The 18710-nt window shown below is 39.3% G+C and overlaps 1 protein-coding gene across 1 annotated transcript; it reads right to left on the bottom strand.

Moving 5' to 3' along the window:
- Positions 1-4324: 4324 nt before the first annotated feature.
- Positions 4325-18699, bottom strand: RAB23 (RAB23, member RAS oncogene family). Its single transcript, XM_006023850.3, has 7 exons — positions 16726-18699; positions 15709-15921; positions 14350-14435; positions 12174-12330; positions 9068-9150; positions 7121-7213; positions 4325-6293 (listed from the first exon to the last, which is right to left on the bottom strand). The coding sequence occupies exons 2-7, from the start codon at positions 15861-15863 to the stop codon at positions 6154-6156; spliced, it is 714 nt and encodes a 237-aa protein (XP_006023912.1). The 5' UTR covers positions 15864-15921; positions 16726-18699; the 3' UTR covers positions 4325-6153.
- Positions 18700-18710: the final 11 nt, after the last annotated feature.

Below are 18710 nucleotides of genomic sequence, written 5' to 3'. Positions count from 1 at the left end.
TCAGCTTGACCTCAATCCCTGGAAAGATTTTGGACAAAATTATTAAAGAGACCATTCTAGACAAGCTGGCTGATGGCAACATCCTGAGGGACAGCCAGCACGGGTTTTTTGTGGGTAGGTCTTGCCTGACCAATCTCATTTCTTTCTATGACCAGATCACATACCACCTGGACAAGGTTGACGTTATGTGAGATTGACATCATATATCCGGACTTTAAAAAAGCCTTTGATTTGGTGTCCCATGATCTCCTCACAGAAAAATTGGCCATCTGGGGCTGTGGCTACATCACAGTCAGCTGGGGAATTGGCTCCGAAGTTGGACCCAGAGAATGGTAGTTGATGGAAGTGAATCATCATGGCGCTCTATGACCAGTGGTGTCCCCCAAAGCTCTGTCCTTGGACCCATACTCTTCAATGTCTTTATTAACAATGTGGACACTGGTGTCAGAAGCAGACTGGCCAAGTTCACCAATGACACCAACCTTGGGGGTAGAGCGTCCACACCCAAGGATAGGCTGGTGATCCAGGCTGACCTTGATAAGCTTAGAAAGTGGGTGGATAAAAACCTGATGACATTCAATACGGATAAATGCAAGGTACTCCACCAGAAAAAAACCCCCATGCATCACACTTATAGGCTCAGCAGTGCTATGCTTGCTAGCACCACGGCCAAAAGGGACTTGGGGGTCATGATTGACCACAAGATGAACATAAGCCACCAATGCAATGTCACAGCTGGTAAAGTGAATAAAATCCTGGCTTGCATGCATAGATGCTTCTCAAGCAAATCTCAAGATGTCATCCTCCCACTGTATTTAGCCACACATGATTCATAGATATTAGGGTCAGGACGGACCTCAGTAGGTCATCAAGTCCAACCCCCTGCCCTGGGCAGGAAAGAGCACTGGGGTCAGATGGCCCCAGCTAGGTGCTTGTCCGGTTGCCTTTTGAAGACCCCTAAGATAGGGGAAAGCACCACCTCCCTTGGAAGCCCATTCCAGATTCTGGCAACCTTACTGTGAAGAATATACACATGATCTGAGGGCAAGAGAACAGGCCTGATGAAGAGAGGCCGAGAGCCATAGGACTCTTCAGCCTGGAAAGGTGCAGGCTCCTGGGTGACCCGGTGGCTGCCTATTCGTATATAAGGGGTGTGCATCAGGATCTGGGGGAATGCCTGTTCACCAGAGCACCCCAAGGGATGACAAGGTCCAACTGTCATATACTCCTCCAAGACTGTTTTAGGCTGGACATAAGGAAAAACGTCTTTACTGTCTGAACCCCCAAGGCATGGAATAAACGTTTGGACGCATATTTTGCTTGGATTCTTTGACCTTAGCTGACTTCCTGTCCCTGGGACGGGGACTGGACTCGATCTGCTGAAGTCCCTTCCAGCCCTAATGTCTATGAAATCTATGAAAATTAGCATTTATAAAAAGGAGCATATACTGGGCATTCATGGTGAAACATTTATTTTTCCACTTGTTTGGGGATTAAGTGCAAGTCATGTTGACATGAATTTCTAAAAAAAATAAGTATGATATTTATTACATGTAAGTATATGACAATGATAGAACAGTTTTATACATTGTTTTTACCATTCCAATTCACAGAAATTTTCAGCTCATCTAAGTCACTTAAGTAACAATGGGTTGTTATTGTAGCAATGAGAGCAATATTCCATTTGGTCCAAATGAAACCATTTTCTGTTTTTAAAGCCTTTAGTCAGCAGCCTTCTAAACACTTATCTCAAAAGAGAGATGACACACCCCTGAGACTGAGACCTTTTTTCTACCTTAACAAGATTCACGTGGCTTTAAGGTCAGTGTCTCTCTGCTCCTATTTAACAGAATTTATTGGAATTATAATTGTTTAAAGCATTTTCCCTTACTCTCATAAAACAGTGTATGAAGTCAAATTTGCTATTTTTGTGGTACGCTGTTAATTCTTATTGATGCCTGTTTAACTTCGTTGCAACTAAAATACCTATTTGGCATTAGAGACTATAGTTTGAATTTATAAGCCTCAAATTCATTCACAATATTTGAAAATCTGCAGAAGTGATTTTCCTTAAAGCAATATAGCAATGTAATTTGATGGAGCCAGGCAGGCTAAGTGGACCATGGTTGCGTTTCATCTTACTGAACACTAGTTGTACGTCAACTATTTTGGCCAACAAAATATGACAACATTTAGAAATTTAATGTGATTTCAGGAATTGTCAGTGGAATCCAATAAGCTTGTTTCTTATGTAGTTGTAAGCTTGAATTACCCACAAGCAGGCATACCAGTGCAAATAATGAAGTCTCGTATTACTCATTAACTGATAGCTACCAGCTTTAACTGATGAATTAATACGTTCAAAGTGCACGTTCATTGAGCATTATGCACTGCATACAAGCACAAGTTCTAAGCAGTACAATGTATTCAGCAGCTCAATTCCCTTTATTATAAAGATATCTACAGAAGTGACACAAGCTCCCTATCCTGTAATATCAGCTGTATCCTAATTACTAATTATAAAGAGTAAAAACAATTTATTTTAAGTGTAAACAAAACAGGAAATCAGCTTGACAGTATGGTGATGCACATTGGGACTGAAAGTGTAAATTTTGCCTTTAAAGCAGCACTGAAAATCAGAAAGCTTCAAAACTGCCTTAAAGTTAGACTTTACAAGATTCAAGGTAGATTAACCAAAAGAAATCTTAAAAGTAACTAAACTTCAAACTCTGAGCTTTGTTATTTCCAATGGAAAATTAAACATATCCATCCTACTTTGCATCAAATGGTACCATTGTTTAAAAGGCTCATTAAAAAGGCAGACCTCACTGAGAGAAACAAGCCCATTCACTGAATGGATACAATGAAATAATGGAAGATGCTTAAACTACTGCTTTAGTGTAAATACTAGTTTAATGAATACTCACTTAGCTAAGGCCCAACTAATTACTGAGGCTTTCCGTGTAAGGAGACTCTTCAGTTGATAGCATAAATGGTTTTGATAAGGTCCAGTTAGACTACCCAATACAGAGAAGTCAGCAGTTTGCCTGCATGTCACTGTACCAACAAAATACAACTTCCTTTGCTAAGATGGGAGCACTTACGGCGTTTATACACACATATTTGCTCCAATATGCCAGAAATCCAGTGCGTCAGAGCAGACTCTATTAATAGAGTTGAACACATCAAATGTGTTTTTCGAACTAAAACACATCAAATGTTTTAGTTCAAAAGCACGCTGCTGCCATTTTCTCAGCGCTGATGTGCATTTTGCTGTTTATACAAATGTATGCGTTGCAGCAAAGTGCTGCTGCACAAGCATGTGTACAAATGCCTCTGTTGCTCATAGTACAGCATGCAGGATTACTGCTATTTGTAAATATGAGGACAACATCCTGTTCTACAAAGTCACAGTGAGATGCACTAAATATAGCATTTTCTTATCGGCTCTCCGTATCTAAGTTTGTGAATAAACTATGTTGTCTTCAAGAATTATTTTAAATGAGGATTCGCTATTTTCTGGTAATGCTAGTCCACATTAAAGTTAATCATGTGTACAAATCGCATGTACAACTGCTAAGGGCTTATTCCTATTTTTCATCCAAAAGTCAGAAACTTATTTTGTATGAGAAGTTAAATGAGTGCCTAAGGAACTCTGCTATATGGAAATCAGTTGCTGCATATCTGCATGTTCAAATCATTAAAAAATAAATTATTTTTCAATTAGTATATATGTACAGTAAACTACCAGTAAACTAATGTGTTATATCCTGCATCTCTGGAGAATGTCTTCTAGAAATATAAAAATAGAAAACCACTTTAGATTGAGGGGTAGGAAAGAAACACTACTACTCCATCCTGTGAACACTTGCACACATAACTTCAAGCATGCAAATACTAAATTTCAGCTTCTCTCATACTGAGGAGGTCTGTCAAATTTCAGCCTTGAACAGAAGTTATCGAGTTTTCAGTCCTGAAAATAGTGGTTATGATGACTGACTATAAGTACAGGTATACAAATAGCAATTTTGTGTCCTAAAGGTTCTTAAGTACTTTTTACACAGTGAAACAAGGCAAAAACTGAAGTTACAAACTAATTTTGTTTTAAAAATGTAAAACTTTAGACTACCAGCATCATTTAAAATTGTCCATGTTAAAAAGTTTGAAAAATCCCTCACATCTACTTCTATCATAAATCCTGAAATATTAAGATGTGCCCCATTATTTACAATAGTCATTCCTTTCCTTACCAAATCCTGCTTACCTTACAAGACAAGACAGGTACAATTTCGCCCCATGTACATATCCATACATCAATTAAATGCACTTGTTAAAAATAAAGGCCTTTATTGAACAGGGTATGTAAGAAATGCTGTGGTGAAACACTTTTGTTGCAATAGCAGAGAGGATTGAGTACCTTGATGCACATCTCATTGCCAGCAATGGGAGATGCCATAACAGCCTGCCAAAAAATCCAGGTACTTCATAGGAAGTCAATATGTTAATATACAACAGAAACGTTCTAATTTAGTGTTTATGAAAAATTATCACCCTCCCACTTACACACTTCTCTTGCCCACATATGGTAGGACAAAAGTACGTCAGCTCTCATGCTCAAGATCTTAAAATTAAACATTTTAAATTTATATGAATTCATAGAATGAAATATTCATCCTCCAAAATAAAGAAGGCCAAGTCATTTGCACTCTACTACAGCTATTTAGAAACTATTACAATTCCAAATTTCTTAAAGTAGAATATTTGCATTTACTGCTGACAGACCTTTGTTAGAGAAATCCTAAAGATTAAAATGATACAATACCATACAAAAACATGTAAACAAAATGGATATTTAAAAAAAAAATGCATGCTCTTGGAGAATGGAAAATGTATGTTTTTGGTAAATAAAAGCTATCATGTGTAACTTTTTATTAAAGCACCTCAATGATTTAGGAGCTTAACTACCATTAACTTCCCATTAGATTTAGGCTCCTACATGTCTAAATGACTTCTGAAATATGGGACTTAAACACTTCTGAAAATGTTATCCCTTACCCCTGATCTTACATATTAGATTTAATCAGCAATATAAATCTGAGTCTATTAATTGGATTTAATGATCAGCTCCAATTTGCTGGATCTAAATTTCTTACTAGAGCCTAGTATTTTATTGAAACTGTTCCTCAAGTTCAACAAGTCTCAGAGCTGATGCTGCCAGCAATCTATTTCTGAACTGAAGCACAAGTGAAATTATTTAAGGGCTTCCGACTGAATATGTGAGAATCAGAGACCCTTGCTGTTTATCCAGCTAAGACTAAGAAAAACAAAAACTTTACCAAAATATCTGTAGTACAGCATCAGTTAAGAAGAAAAAATGTTTTGGCACCACACATTTTTTTTAATTGAAGCTTTCAGGCCCAAAGTATAGTGTGTTAAATCTAAACAGTACTACTTTGGAAAGCCTCATTTGAAATGCACATTTATAAAAGAACCGAAAGTTAGTTTTAAGGGTGCTCGTTAAGAAAATTACCTGGTCCCCTACAACTCATCAGATACTGTTTCCCCTCTGTTTAGCTCAAACATTTTGTACCTATATGCACACCTTAGTTAACATTCATACATTATACAATTATATTGCACAGAAAAAAAACTGCCAAAACCCTATCGGTATAGTCTGACATAGGAAGCATATCTCCTCCTTGCACCTCATTTTATTTTTAAGGGTACTGGTTAATCAACAGTCTTCTAACAAATGTGCTGGTAAATTTAGTTGGAAAGAAGCTACTTTACCTTGGGCCACAATATTACGGTCTGTACCAATACTTGTAAGCATTATGTTTATATTTTAGTGTGCTTTATAATTCAGCAACACCTATCACATAGCTTTGTACATCATTCCTTCAAACAGGAAAAGCTTATCTAATTTAAAGAGGTGCACAGGGGCAACAATGGTTCTATTTTTTTGCCACCAGGGGTCTCACTCGACTTACTGAAGAAACATTGCAACCACAATTTATTTAAATCCACCATCTATCAAGGATCCTGTAGGTGCAAAGTTCACTGATAAAAAACCACTATAGCTGGCTGTATTCCTTATTTAATTGCACAGCTTCATCCCATGAACTGTCATTCTTTTCCTCATCCACAGTGGTTCTAAGGTATGCTGCAGTTGCTAAAAGGACTTCGGTTTTTCTTCGTCCTCTGTTTGTTTGGTCTAAGGTTGATGACATCTCCACCATTAAGTGTGCTAGTATTCTGGCCAGAGTGACTTCCGCCAGCTGTGTTAAAAACACCTATACAATTTCAAGACAAAAAAATACTTTGAATCTCTTTATATCTTTGCAGTACAACATAATGAACTTTAAGCCAAAACATTTACTAATGCTAGTAATACATCTCAAATTCAATTGTAATTCTTGAATAGTTTCTGTTTATTCCAGTGTGTTCACCTGCTGCTAGAGTTCAATATGCTAAGTTTCTGTATTAGAGCCAGTTGAAGTTAAATAGATGCCATTGCAAGGTTTAATACACACTGAGATGCTACTCACATCACAAGGCTATGCTTAGTTGAGTAACACAAACATGACAGATTTTTTTAAATTAGAAAATTTGTTGAAATAAATAGAGGAAAAACAGTACATAAAAAGAAGTGCTTTAAGAAAGAAAAAAAAAAATCAACTGACTCAGGAGTGCTTTGAAGAGCAACAGAAGTTCAGTGTTTCCTCGCAAAATACAAAGTCCTTCTCATTAAATACCAGATCTTTTCACTGTTACTATCCTGTACATCTGCACCAGCATGACTCATACTAATTACATTAAAAAAAGCAGGCATCAAGGAAACATCCATTTTCAAGTCCTTACACAATGTATGTTCATAGGAATTAGATTAAAAGGATAATTAAAGTAATACTAACTAACATCTCTGGTACATTAGTTTGACTATCATAAATCATAATGGGATCATGAAGTAATTTAATAAAGAATTATAGGGACTATGTTAAGAAAATGACAATTAGTGATTCAATTTGCATTTACTCAGTGTTGGATCAAAACCTCCCAGTAATTAATAGGAGGCTCTTTCAACAGAAAATACAGTCTAGCCAGTTTATTGCAAACTTACCAATTTTGTTACTGCTTGTATGTACTAGTTCTGGATCTTCAGTTGTTTGTTGTTTGAGCCTCTGAAGATATTTTTCAGCCAAATATTTAAAAACTGAAATGCCAAAGAGAGCCATGTCAGGGTACAAAGTGAGGGATCTCCACACAGATACCTATGAAAGTTTCATCTCAAGTTCAGACCATCAACTCTAGTATTACAAATTTGGGTTGATAACAAATCTGAGCTCTATAAACAGCTGATTTGACACAAAGCACAGCAGTATGCATTTGTAGTAAGTAATGTGTTTACTAAAGTACACATGAAGTGGATTTTTAAACTTAGGTTGTTTTTCTTCTAGCAAGTTTGCTTTCTAATGTGAGAGGAAGTGTATTTCTTGATCTTTCCTAGTGATAAGAACATAGAACCACAAGGGGCCACTAAACCCTGTCCCAGAAACAACAGGGAACCATTTATCTAGATTCCTAGAAACTGCTCACTTCAAACTCTCACATACAAGGTACAAGTATGCATGAACACCTTGCAGGAGGCCACAGGTAAAAGCAGAGGAGGCTAAGGCAGTCCCAGTGTCCTGGCACTGCAATGGAAGAGAAGCTATTGGTTAATGTATGCTCATACGACATTAGGGAGAGGACCACATCCTACAATACAGAGAAATGCAAAATCCATATAGATCCTTGGCAGCCTGACCTGGGAAAAAATCCTTTCCTAATCCCATATTCAGCATTCAGTTTGATTTTGAGAGGAAAAACCAGACCCTCTATCTAGGAATCCCTAAGTACTGACAGAAGCACAAGTATACCCCAGTCAAAATCCACATCCTTACCTGTGGTTAATGTCCAGTGCTTCAGAGGAAGACGACTCCCTCCACCCCAAAGAAAATCCCAAACCAAGAAGAAAAAAAAACCCCACAACAACAAAAAAAAACCAAAACAAAATCACAGAAATCAATAATCTGCCTGGCAACTGACTCCCCAGCCCAGCCCAGCCCAGCCCCTGGCTTGTTTACTTTTCATTCCATCCAGGAAGAGCGCACACCAACTGCTGAAGGTTCCTTAGCCTGACGAAGGGTTTTTGAACCCGAAAGCTTGCTTAATAACTATTCTCCAACTATTTGGGTTGGTCTAATAAAAGATATCAAATTCACCCAAGGAACCTTGTCTGCCTATGTCCTTAGACCAACATGGCTACAACCTAAACCCCTGCAGAAATCAATAAAGCATTCGTGAAAGTGGAAAAAATTCTTCTTGGTCCCTGCAAGTGACCAGCAAAAGCCCTGAAGCATATGATTGTCAGGTACCTACCACACTGCAAAACAATTACCTTTATACCCTAATAAGGGGAATGCAAATACTTGATCTTACATATCACACAAACTGAGGGTTGAACTAAGAACTTCCTATTCTACCATACCATTCCTTCCATAAACTTATTGAGTTCATTCTTAAAAAGCAATTATTTGCTTGGAAGACCATTCCCAAATCTCACCCCTCAAATAAATGCAAGTCTTCTGATTTTCAATCTAAATTTGTTCATAGCCAGTTAGTAGTCATTTGATATTGTGCTGGTGTTGCTTTTTAGCCTAAAACGCTCTTCTCCATCTTTAACATTCATTCTACATAAGGTTTTTTCTTAACCCTCCCCCCACCTTCTCATTTACAGTCTAGAGGTTTAAGGGGTCCAAATCAGTTAAACACCTTTGAAAATGTTATTCCTACCCTTGTGTAGAAGAAAAAAAAATGAGAGAAAAAAAGCATATAATTATCTCAAATGATATTAGTCAAGTTTAAGAAGTCACCCCTACTATGTTGACAGTCCTGATTCTGGAAAATACAGCCAAACTGAAACCCTGTAAAAATCAAACGCTGATAGTTTAGTTCCCATGTTACGTTGATGTGCAATTCTATTCTATACAACAGAGGACAGTCCTACTCTTGCCACATCTCTTACCTTCAGTTACATTTAGATCCTCTTTCACTGATGCTCGGTAGAATCTTAACTTTAACTTTTTTGCCAATGCCTCTGCCTCTTCACTGCATAAAAGAAAGCCTTGTAAATGCCAATTTGTAACATGTATCAATGCTACTGACAGTATCCTTTAAAGTAGCCAAAAAAAAGGTATAAGAACATTGAAACAGTGAAAAGGCATTTGATCTTTGTTTCACATTTTTCCTTTAGCAATGAGATGTTTTGTATGATTTTCCTGTTAAGGTAGAAGTTTGCTTATTTTGATTCTGTATAAAAATACCTCAGAGGACAGCAAGATGGATATTAGAAAAGGCAGAGGAAAAGTGGTTACCACTGCACAATACAGGATATTAGGAGAACCTGAATAAGAATTAGCACATCATGGAGGGAGAGTTAAGGCAATTCTTAGGCATGTTTTAGCAGAGTAGAGAACGGGAACACCAGACTTAAGGGAAACAAAGAACTAAAGAAAAGGAATCTGAGATGATAGTTGATGGTATGTATAGTGAGTTTACAGGTGAAAGGGAAAAGACATAGGGTACCTGCTGAAGAAGGATGGCTTTTTAGAAGAAAAGGGGTGAACATGTTTGAAAAGGAAAATGAAAGAAAGATAGAAAAGAAAGTATTAGCAGTATAATGATTAAGCATGGACAGTGGCATAACAAGCAGGGTTTGCACTCTGGGCAAACTGTATGGGACAGCTGGTGGGTGGGAGGGGGTCTGTGGTTCCAAGAACTGGGGGGTGGGCAGGAGCGTGGAGGTGTCTTGCCCAAAACAGCTGCTGCTGCTGCTACAGGCTCTCCCCACCCCAGTTCTTATTTTTAAAGAAGCAGCATTGAAGTGTCCATACTTCAGCTGTGGCTGCAAGAACAATGCTGTGGGGCTGCTCTTGCTGGCAGGACAAAGACTCCATGGGGGTGGGGGAAGATTCTGATGCCTGTCCTAAGTTGGTGCTCAAGGCTAGCACCTCTCTTGCCCACCTCTAGTTACACTACTGAGCAAAGAGGTATGAACAGGTGTGGAGGAAGTAAATGCTGTGAGGGACTGAGTCAGGATTTCAGAGTCTGATTACCACAAGAATGAGCCTAGCTTGAGGGACAGAGATCAACAGAATATAAAGTGACAATGGATTCTACAGGGGAAAGAGCAGGGAACAGGGACTGAAGAAACAGAGTTTGTGTTTGTGGACAGTAATGTATTATAAATATTTTACAATACAGAATTGGATTCTGATAAAACATGAGCATAAAGAACAATTACAAAAATGGAAGAGAATTAAAAAGAAGGCCAATAAATGTATTTTCTTGCACACAACACGCCCCAGAATGTAATATACATCTGTTTTTTGAAAGGCAGAATGAAGAAAAGATTCTTCCAGCATTATGACTGTATAGAGCAGGAATAGAACCTAATATGCACTGACTGCACTCACCTTCCCTTTCCTGCTTAACCAGCTGAATACCTAGTTGCTGCTGAAGCCTGTTCTTCATGGGTAGTTCTATGATTTTGGAAAGGGCTAAAGAGTTTTCAGAGCTATGAAACAGCAAGGAAGTGGACAGGGGCAGCTAGCAGACAGAAAACTTGCTCTAAGAAAGTTTAGGTTGCTTAGTGGAACATCAAGACCATTAAAGAGGAGAGATGATCATTAATACCTCTAGAGTGAAGAACAGTGAGTCATTAAGTCAACTGGCTCCCTCAGCTACCTGAAGAGTAATGCAACACTTGCTCACTGTGGAGAAGAAATCAAAACAGGGTGCTTCTGCTTCTATCCCAGTCAGAAAATTAGCTTCTCTGCTTAGTACATGCAACCCAATTTTGGGAGGGCTGATATTTGAGAAAAAGGGGTGTGTTGTATGCAAGAACATATTGTACATAGGTACTAGGGCTGTACGAAGCTTTGGGCGCCAATTCGATTTGGAGGAGAATCGGCCCAATTCAGCAGCCGAATCTCCAAATTGAATCAGGACACCCATTAATCTCTCCGAATTGAATCAGAAGACTGACGATTTGACAATTCAGACATAGACAAAGCTTTATAAGTTTTTTCTACATACCTCAAGGTACCAGGTGGTTCGTGAACACAGAGATGGTGGAACGGATGGAGCATCCTATGGGAACGCAGCGGGGTCCCCAGCATGCTCTGTGGATTGGAAGTGGACTAGAAGTCCTGGAAGTGGACTAGAAGCACTTCCAGGTCCAGAAGCGGAGTGCATGGGGGACCCCTCCCCCCCAGCTTGGTGACTGGTGCCTCCTGGGTCGGGGGAGGGGGGAACCTGGGGTCTCCCCGTGGCCGATTGCCAAGCTGGGGTGGCACGGGGATCCCTGTGTGCTCAGCAGTGGACTCAAAAGTGGACCGGAAGTACTTCCAGGCCAGCCACTGAGCACATGGGGGCCCCCCCCACCCTCACTCCTGTGGGATGCTCCATCTGCCCCACTATCTCAGCATTCATGAGCCGCACCTGGTACCTTGAGATATGTAGAAAAAACATATAAAGCTGCGTCTATAGCTAAATCACTGAGTCTCCGAGTCAGAATTGAACCTTCAGGTTCAGATTCGGCTGAACTGAATCAGGACAGTGATCCAAATCAGCGAACTGAATCACTATCCCCCGAATCGGGCCGAATCCGAATCAGAACTGAATATGGCCCGCTTTGCACACTCCTAATAAGCACATCTGTTTAACCACTTAAACACTTGGTAGTGAAACTAGATTATATAATCTGGTTGGTCTAAAACCAAGATTGTAATATCTGGACCACAGAGAGAGTCCTTTCACAGTTTCCTGCCCACAAAATAAGGTTGTCATGTGACCCAACCAGATTATTTACAAGGCTCCACATACATTTACACACATAAGTAACTTTACTCATGGAAGTGGCACAATGTTTGTGCATAGGATTATTATGTGTTACTTCTGCATAGGATTATTTGTACATATTTTCAGATTTAGGCACTTGGTTTGGAACTTTAGTTAATATAAGTTTAAATTAATATAATTCCAAGTTTTCACTATAGATTCCCATTCTAGAAGTAAGTATACAAAAGAGACTTTACTGCTTTCAAACAACAACATGGTGAAACTCCTACTTCTTTATACAAGAATCATCCAGAAGATCAATCTTATTTTGTACAAGCACTGTGGGGATGTCTCCAACTTCAGTCACCACTTTTTCCTTCCAGATGGGGATTGCTTCAAAAGACTCTCTATCAGTGGTCGAGAACACAAGAACACAAGCCTGGGCTCCTAAGAACAGACAAGGCAATTATACAACTAATGGACAGGAATAAAAACAAGCCTATGAAAAGGTATTTGGAAAATGGAGATTTTTCTCTTTATTCCAGAAGGGCAAAAACTTTAATTATTGGATTGTGTCAAACTGACAGGGAGCACCAAAAGGGAGACTAACTGGAGGTTTTGTGTAGTCATTCCTGTCAGTTTTCAAGGTAATTGCTATTCTGATACCTTCTAAGCTACTCCAGCAGTCAGAGAAAAAAGGGGTCTTAGGTGATGTTCACTAGTACAGGACCACCATTCAGATAGTGAATGCAAATAAGTACCTACATAGTCTTTAATATCTTTACAAGTGTTTCACATTGTCACTTAGCAATCTGCTTTTGGGATCATAAATTTTAATTTACGAATTTGGGTGAAATTATTCAGTAGAAATCTGGTTTGGAGAGCTTGGAAGAAATTTTGGTTCAAAATTAACACTTTCAGCCTTTCTTAAATTTCAGAGTTAATATTTTAAACACTCTTCAGAATAATTATTCAAATTCTAATTCACATTTACTCTATCAGGATGCTGTAGGGGAATATTTACTAACTTTTGAGCACAGTGCCAGGTATACTGTTGCTACTGTGGTGATAAAATCTCATCTGAGTCTTGTCTGGGATCCCAATGCCATCAGCAAAAAGCCTTCTTAACGCTGAGCAAAAATATGTACACACTTAATGATTCATGTCCCATGGAAACAACAGACCTTCTAGGTCGAGTCCAGTCTCCTATCATAGCCATCATACTATATCATTCCTTTCAAAAATATATCAAGCTTCATTTTAAAAGCAGTTGGATGTTTTGCACCCTCCACTACTGGAAGGCTGGAAAACCTGTACTAATAATTATGAACTCTGGTCATTGTGCTAATAATTATAAACTCTGGTCTAACTTCTAGCCTAAATTTATTCATGATCAGTTTAAACCTATTTGTTCTCATGCCAACATTGCCTTGTAAGATCAGATTATTTTCTCCAATGCACACTGCTTTGCATTTGCCAAGTTAGAACTTTACCTGCCGTCTTGTTACCCATCCATCTATCTTACATCTTTCTGGAGTTCAGGAGTTCTACATAGCAGGCACATCCCCCTGGGAGCCTTACCATGCCCAGTTTTGGGTTCAAAAACCTCCATGACTCCAGCTTCTTTTAAGGTATCTTCATCTCCTGATCTAATTCTCAGAAGACCCCATCCCTATTTCCTTTCAAGTATAACAGAAGAGAACTGATCTGTAACAGCAGATTTTAAAGAGGGTTTCTAGATTGTGCTGGCCCAAGCTATGAAAAGAAGGATGGCTTGTGATCTCTAGCTGCCCTCCATATTTTAGGTATATGTTGCACATCACATCTAAACATGAATATTTCACTTGCTCATTTGAAAACAGCTGTGTTTTGGAGCTTACTGAGGAAATGCATGGTACTGGCACTTGAAGTCTTTTAATCAAGACAGTAATGTACCATTTCCCATTCCAGGGGACAACAATGGTTGAAAGTTTTCCATTGGTAAGAAGTATACCTGCAGGTTGAATGAGAGATTTTATATACATATGTAATTTACTAGTCTCACGTCTCAGTAGAAGCTTTTAGGCAGTTTGGCTGTAAGAAATGCCTGTAAAAGCTTGATAAGGCTTCATTTTCACTATTTAAGAAAGGAGACACCAATTAATAAATTCTCTCTTATTTAGCTATAAACACTGCCAGAAGATCTTTCTTCTGAAGCTGGTATTTTTCTTACCAGAGTACAGTCAAAATCGCTAAGGCAGATATAGTCCTTACTCATGCAAATGAGTAAGGCACATTAAGTACCACTCATTTCCCCTCATCTGAAAATAAGAAATAGTATAGCAACCAAACCAGTTTTGCATAGCCATTAAAAAACCTGTATCCCTACTACTCAAATAATAAGAAAACTTAAAGATTAAGTAAACTACATTGTTTTTCTCTTATTATCTATAAAAAGTATAGACCAAATTATAAAGTTGTACTTACCTCTATAATAGGCCTTTGTTATAGCATCAAACTCCTCTTGACCTGCTGTGTCCCACAACATCAGCCTCACATCTTCATCATTAACTCTGAAATAAAAGGTATAAATGTTTTATCAATACACTGGAGAGAGATGCTCCAAATTTAATTTTTCATTGTTAATATGTGCACTCCACTGAGTTTGGACAAAGTCAATGAAGTAAGCACTGTCGCACACCTCCCTGTCTAGTGCAATGCTACAATAATCTAGTACAACGTCATGGTGCTTAATTTCCACTTTTACAGAAAATATCTGAAGAGTGAAAACAAGTTACAAAAGGAATTCCAATCAGGGCTTATAAATCCTTCTCCCTAGAAGGCATAAAAACATTACTAAAAGAAAAATCTGACATTGCTCTGTTAACGTTTTTTTTAATCAACTTAACATATTTTCCTCATACACAACACACAACCCCCCTCACCCCCCCAAAGTCTCCTCCAAATGGGGTGCATATATTAAGCAGGAAAGCTAGTTTTCTGATTAGGATAGAAGCACCCTGCTTAAGGTTCCTGCTTCGCAATGCAGCAGCTGTTACGTTACTCTTCAGACAGCTGAGAGAGCCAGTTGATTTAATGATCCATTGTTCTTCACTCAAGAGGTATCAATGATTGTCTCTCTGTTTTAATGCCTAACCTTTCTTAGGGCAAATTTGCTATCTGCTAACTGTTTCTGATTGCTCTTTTCCTGTTTCACAGCTCTGACAATTCTTTAGCTCTCTGCAAAATCACAGATCCATCCATGAAAACCAGTCTTCAGCAACAGACAGGTTTACAGCTGTAGTTACATAGGAAAGGGAGGGTAAGCAAGCTGAAGATAAGGTTCTATCCCAGCAATATGCAGCCATAACTCTGGACAAATCTTTTTATCTTTATTCTGCCTTTCAAAAACCAGGTGTGCGTTATATCCTGGGGTATGTTATATACAAGAAGATACGGGAATTATCTTAATGTTTTTCTCTCTGTTAAATATGATAAAATGTCATCTGTTTGCACAATAGTGTAACAGCCAGAAAATGTAGTATAATGACTTTTTTAGTACATGCTGTAGTTTGTTTTAGAATAATTATCATGTAGGAGTACTTTTGAGTTTCCTTTTCTATTAGATTTGCAACTATAAATTTGGCTCTTAGGTAAAAAAACAAAATTATTCAATTAATAAATTAGCCTAATTTTTAGCTTTCTAAGCAAGAATGCAAAATAGAATGCCTTAGGTTTAGTCCGAGAAACACTAAACCTTGAGATCTAGAGCTTCATAAACCTATAGCTTCAAAACAGCAATGAAAAAAGGAAAAAGAAATAATACAACATCTATTTAATACATACTGAATTTGTCTCTCCAAGAAATCTACTCCAATGGTTTTCTTGTAGTCTTTTGTAAAAATTCCTTTGCAATATCTTTGAATCATACTGGATTTCCCAACTGCTCCATTTCCTACTACCACCACCTTGATGGCCACCTCCATGTCCTCCTCCAACATCTTTGCAACCGAGAAGATTCTTTAGGTACCTCAGGATCTTGAATTTTATGTCCCAGTTCTGTAATGGAAGTAAATGTTATATTTGAAAAAAATTATTGTGAATAAAAAAGCAATGAGGATAGTTTTGTGGCTTGGTACTAGACTGGGATTCACAAGATCTTGCTTCAGTTTCCAGGTGTCACAAGTTGCTTGTGTGACCTTTGGCAAGTCATTAAATCTCTCTCACTTGACTATTAAATTTAGAAGATTATTTCTAAAAATCATACATACACCTTATATTGTTTATTGGTAAATCATTTGAATAGCAAATCTTTTCTAGGACATGGACAATCACTACCTTTCAGCTTCCAATCTGTTAAATCAGAACAAAAATAATTCTTTTGTCTATCTATTTAGACTGTGAATTTGTTAGGGTAAGGATATAGTCACACAGGGCTGACCACAATGGGCTCCTATCTCTGGGTATTTAGAAGCAAACATGATAAAAATAATATATGGCAGTAATAACAAGGCATCACTTTGCATCCTCTACTTTTGCAAAAGAGGGCAAGGTGGCACCTTGAAAACTAACTGATTTAGAAAGGCATTTGTTTTCTTGCACACACTACAGCTTATATCATCAGATATGATGATGCTTTCATTGCATCTAAACAAGTATCAACTGTAGCCTAGGAAAGCTTATGCCTTCCTAAACCAGCTAGTCTTTAAGATGCCACCCTGCCCTGCCTTCTGCCTGACTTCAAACCAACATGGCTACCCAACCCTCTCTATTTTTGCAAAAGAAAACAAAAGTTTAGTATTAGTTCCACTCTAGCATTTCACAACTGTGAAAAATAGAACTAATGTATGTTGCTATGGTTACCTGTGCCATAAGCTGCTTATGAAACTAGATTCACTTTAAGTCTTGAACAACTTGACGTACATCCTAGCTGGCAAATGTACACCCTATATTGTATTGCTTTTGAATCCTAGAAATACACATCTGAAATACATAGTCAAATACATTTAAGTTATTGGTGCTTGTTTATTTTCAAAGACTTAATTTTTTTTGTCTTCTTGTGGCAGAATTCTTCCTCCAAGTTAAGGGCTGCCTATAATGAGTTCAAACTCCTTCATTTCACAGGGAAAAAATTATCTTAGCAGATTGTGTAAACAGGAAAATTTTGCATTTTGGTTACAAGAGATGTTTTTAGCTCTTATGGTTGATATTCCACCAAGTCCCGTAGTTGATGTCCCACCAAGCATCCACTGAAATCATACCCGTGTCACTTATCTAAATAAAAAACAGGAACAGAACCTAATTCTACATGCATTTCTTTTACCTCTGTTGACAGTATTTGGATACCAGTTCTTTGGAAAACATCTGACTACTTAATTCATAAGCTTTATTGAGTCTATAACCATACAGCTTATAAATTGATTCCTGCGTGAAGGGCATTTTCCCCCCAGGAAGTAAACTATCATCATCTTTGCAAGAAGCTGGGTACTGAAACTGTTTACTTATCTTTCAACATGTTACTTAGGTCCTTAAACTTCCTTAAAAGCACTAGGCAGTCTAAAAGGTATGACATTTGTTGGGAGTTAAAAATGTCTTTGAACCATAGCAACTGTAAACCCAGGCTTCTCAAACTTGCTTAGTACAACATCCATGCTCCATTTGGATCACTTGAGATACATATTTGCATACAAAATAATATAGAAAAGTTACTATATGCAATTGGTTATCATACATGTGTCACACCAAGCAGAATTTTCTATCAAATGTTTTTGTAACGTTATAACGCTAATTCTCAATCGCTTTCATGCTCTCTTAATTTTAGGAGACTGCATTACTTTATACATATACAAACATATACAGGCATCCCACATCTTACGCACATTTAACTTGCGCAAATTCAACTATATGCGGGGGGGGGGCCTAGAGTCTGCACACAGCGCTGCCGCTGACCTGGAGGCTCCGTCACTACCACGCTGCCAGGGGGGGCCGCCCCCCCCTCCAAAACCTCCCGCCGCCGCCATGGAGCCATGCCCGGAGCTATGTGGCCAGCCACCGGGCATGTTGGTGGCTGGGCAGCACGCAGCCATCCCCACCACCACCCCACGCTGCGCCGCTGCCTCACAGCTCTAAGCACAGCTCCGTGGCAGCAGCGGGAGGTTTTGGAGGCAGAGGCAGTCACCGCTGGCACGGTAACATGCGATTTCACTACACGCGATATTCGCCTTTACGCACTTTTAGAACGTAACCCCCGCATAAGATGCGGGATGCCTGTATGTAGGTATATAAAAAAAGCTTCAAGCCAGACTTGAACTTAACAAATATTAATTACGTCCCCAAACTTTAAATAAGTGAAGGGGGCAAGTGAATAAGTAATAACTGCTCAACCTCCACCCCGTGGGCCAAATGCAGCCTGCAGAGCAATTGAATCTGGCCTGTGGGCTCCCCATGGGTTGGGAAATTTGGCAGCAAGGGAGTGGTGGCCGTTCATATGGCCGCCCTGCCAAATTCCCAAACCCCAGGTCCCACGGCCGGGTTGGAGCCAGGCCACATCCTCTTCCACCCAGGAGCCAGGCTAGGGCCAGACTGGGTCCCTTTCCCCCTGGTTGGGGCCAAATCACACTCCCTTCTCCCCTGCAGGACTGGGTCAAGCCCCCTTGCTCCTGTGGGGCCGGGTCGGCGCTCAGCCATACCCCCTCCACATCCCCCCCAGCCAGGTTATGGCCTCCCCCAAACCGCAGGGGGCTCCGTGAAGCCCGCTCCCTGCCCCCTCCCCGGGGCTGGACGTGCCCGCTGCGCCGCCTCCCGGGGCCGGGTCAGAACCCCCCGCCCGGCTCGTCTGGCCCCGCAAG

The sequence above is a fragment of the Alligator sinensis genome, unplaced genomic scaffold, assembly GCF_000455745.1.
Source record: "Alligator sinensis unplaced genomic scaffold, ASM45574v1 scaffold482_1, whole genome shotgun sequence".
Lineage (NCBI taxonomy): Eukaryota > Metazoa > Chordata > Crocodylia > Alligatoridae > Alligator > Alligator sinensis.
This window is presented reverse-complemented; position numbering and strand designations above follow the sequence as displayed.

What these genes read in the sequence shown, in the direction of transcription:
- RAB23 (XM_006023850.3), bottom strand. Translation starts at nt 15,863, where the DNA reads ATGTTGGAGGAGGACATGGAGGTGGCCATCAAGGTGGTGGTAGTAGGA. An exon ending in AACAAAGGCCTATTATAGAG is followed by an intron (nt 12,331 to 14,349) that starts GTAAGTACAACT and finishes GTCTGTTCTTAG; the next exon opens with GAGCCCAGGCTTGTGTTCTT. An exon ending in GATGATTCTTGTATAAAGAA is followed by an intron (nt 9,151 to 12,173) that starts GTAGGAGTTTCA and finishes TCTTTTATGCAG; the next exon opens with TGAAGAGGCAGAGGCATTGG.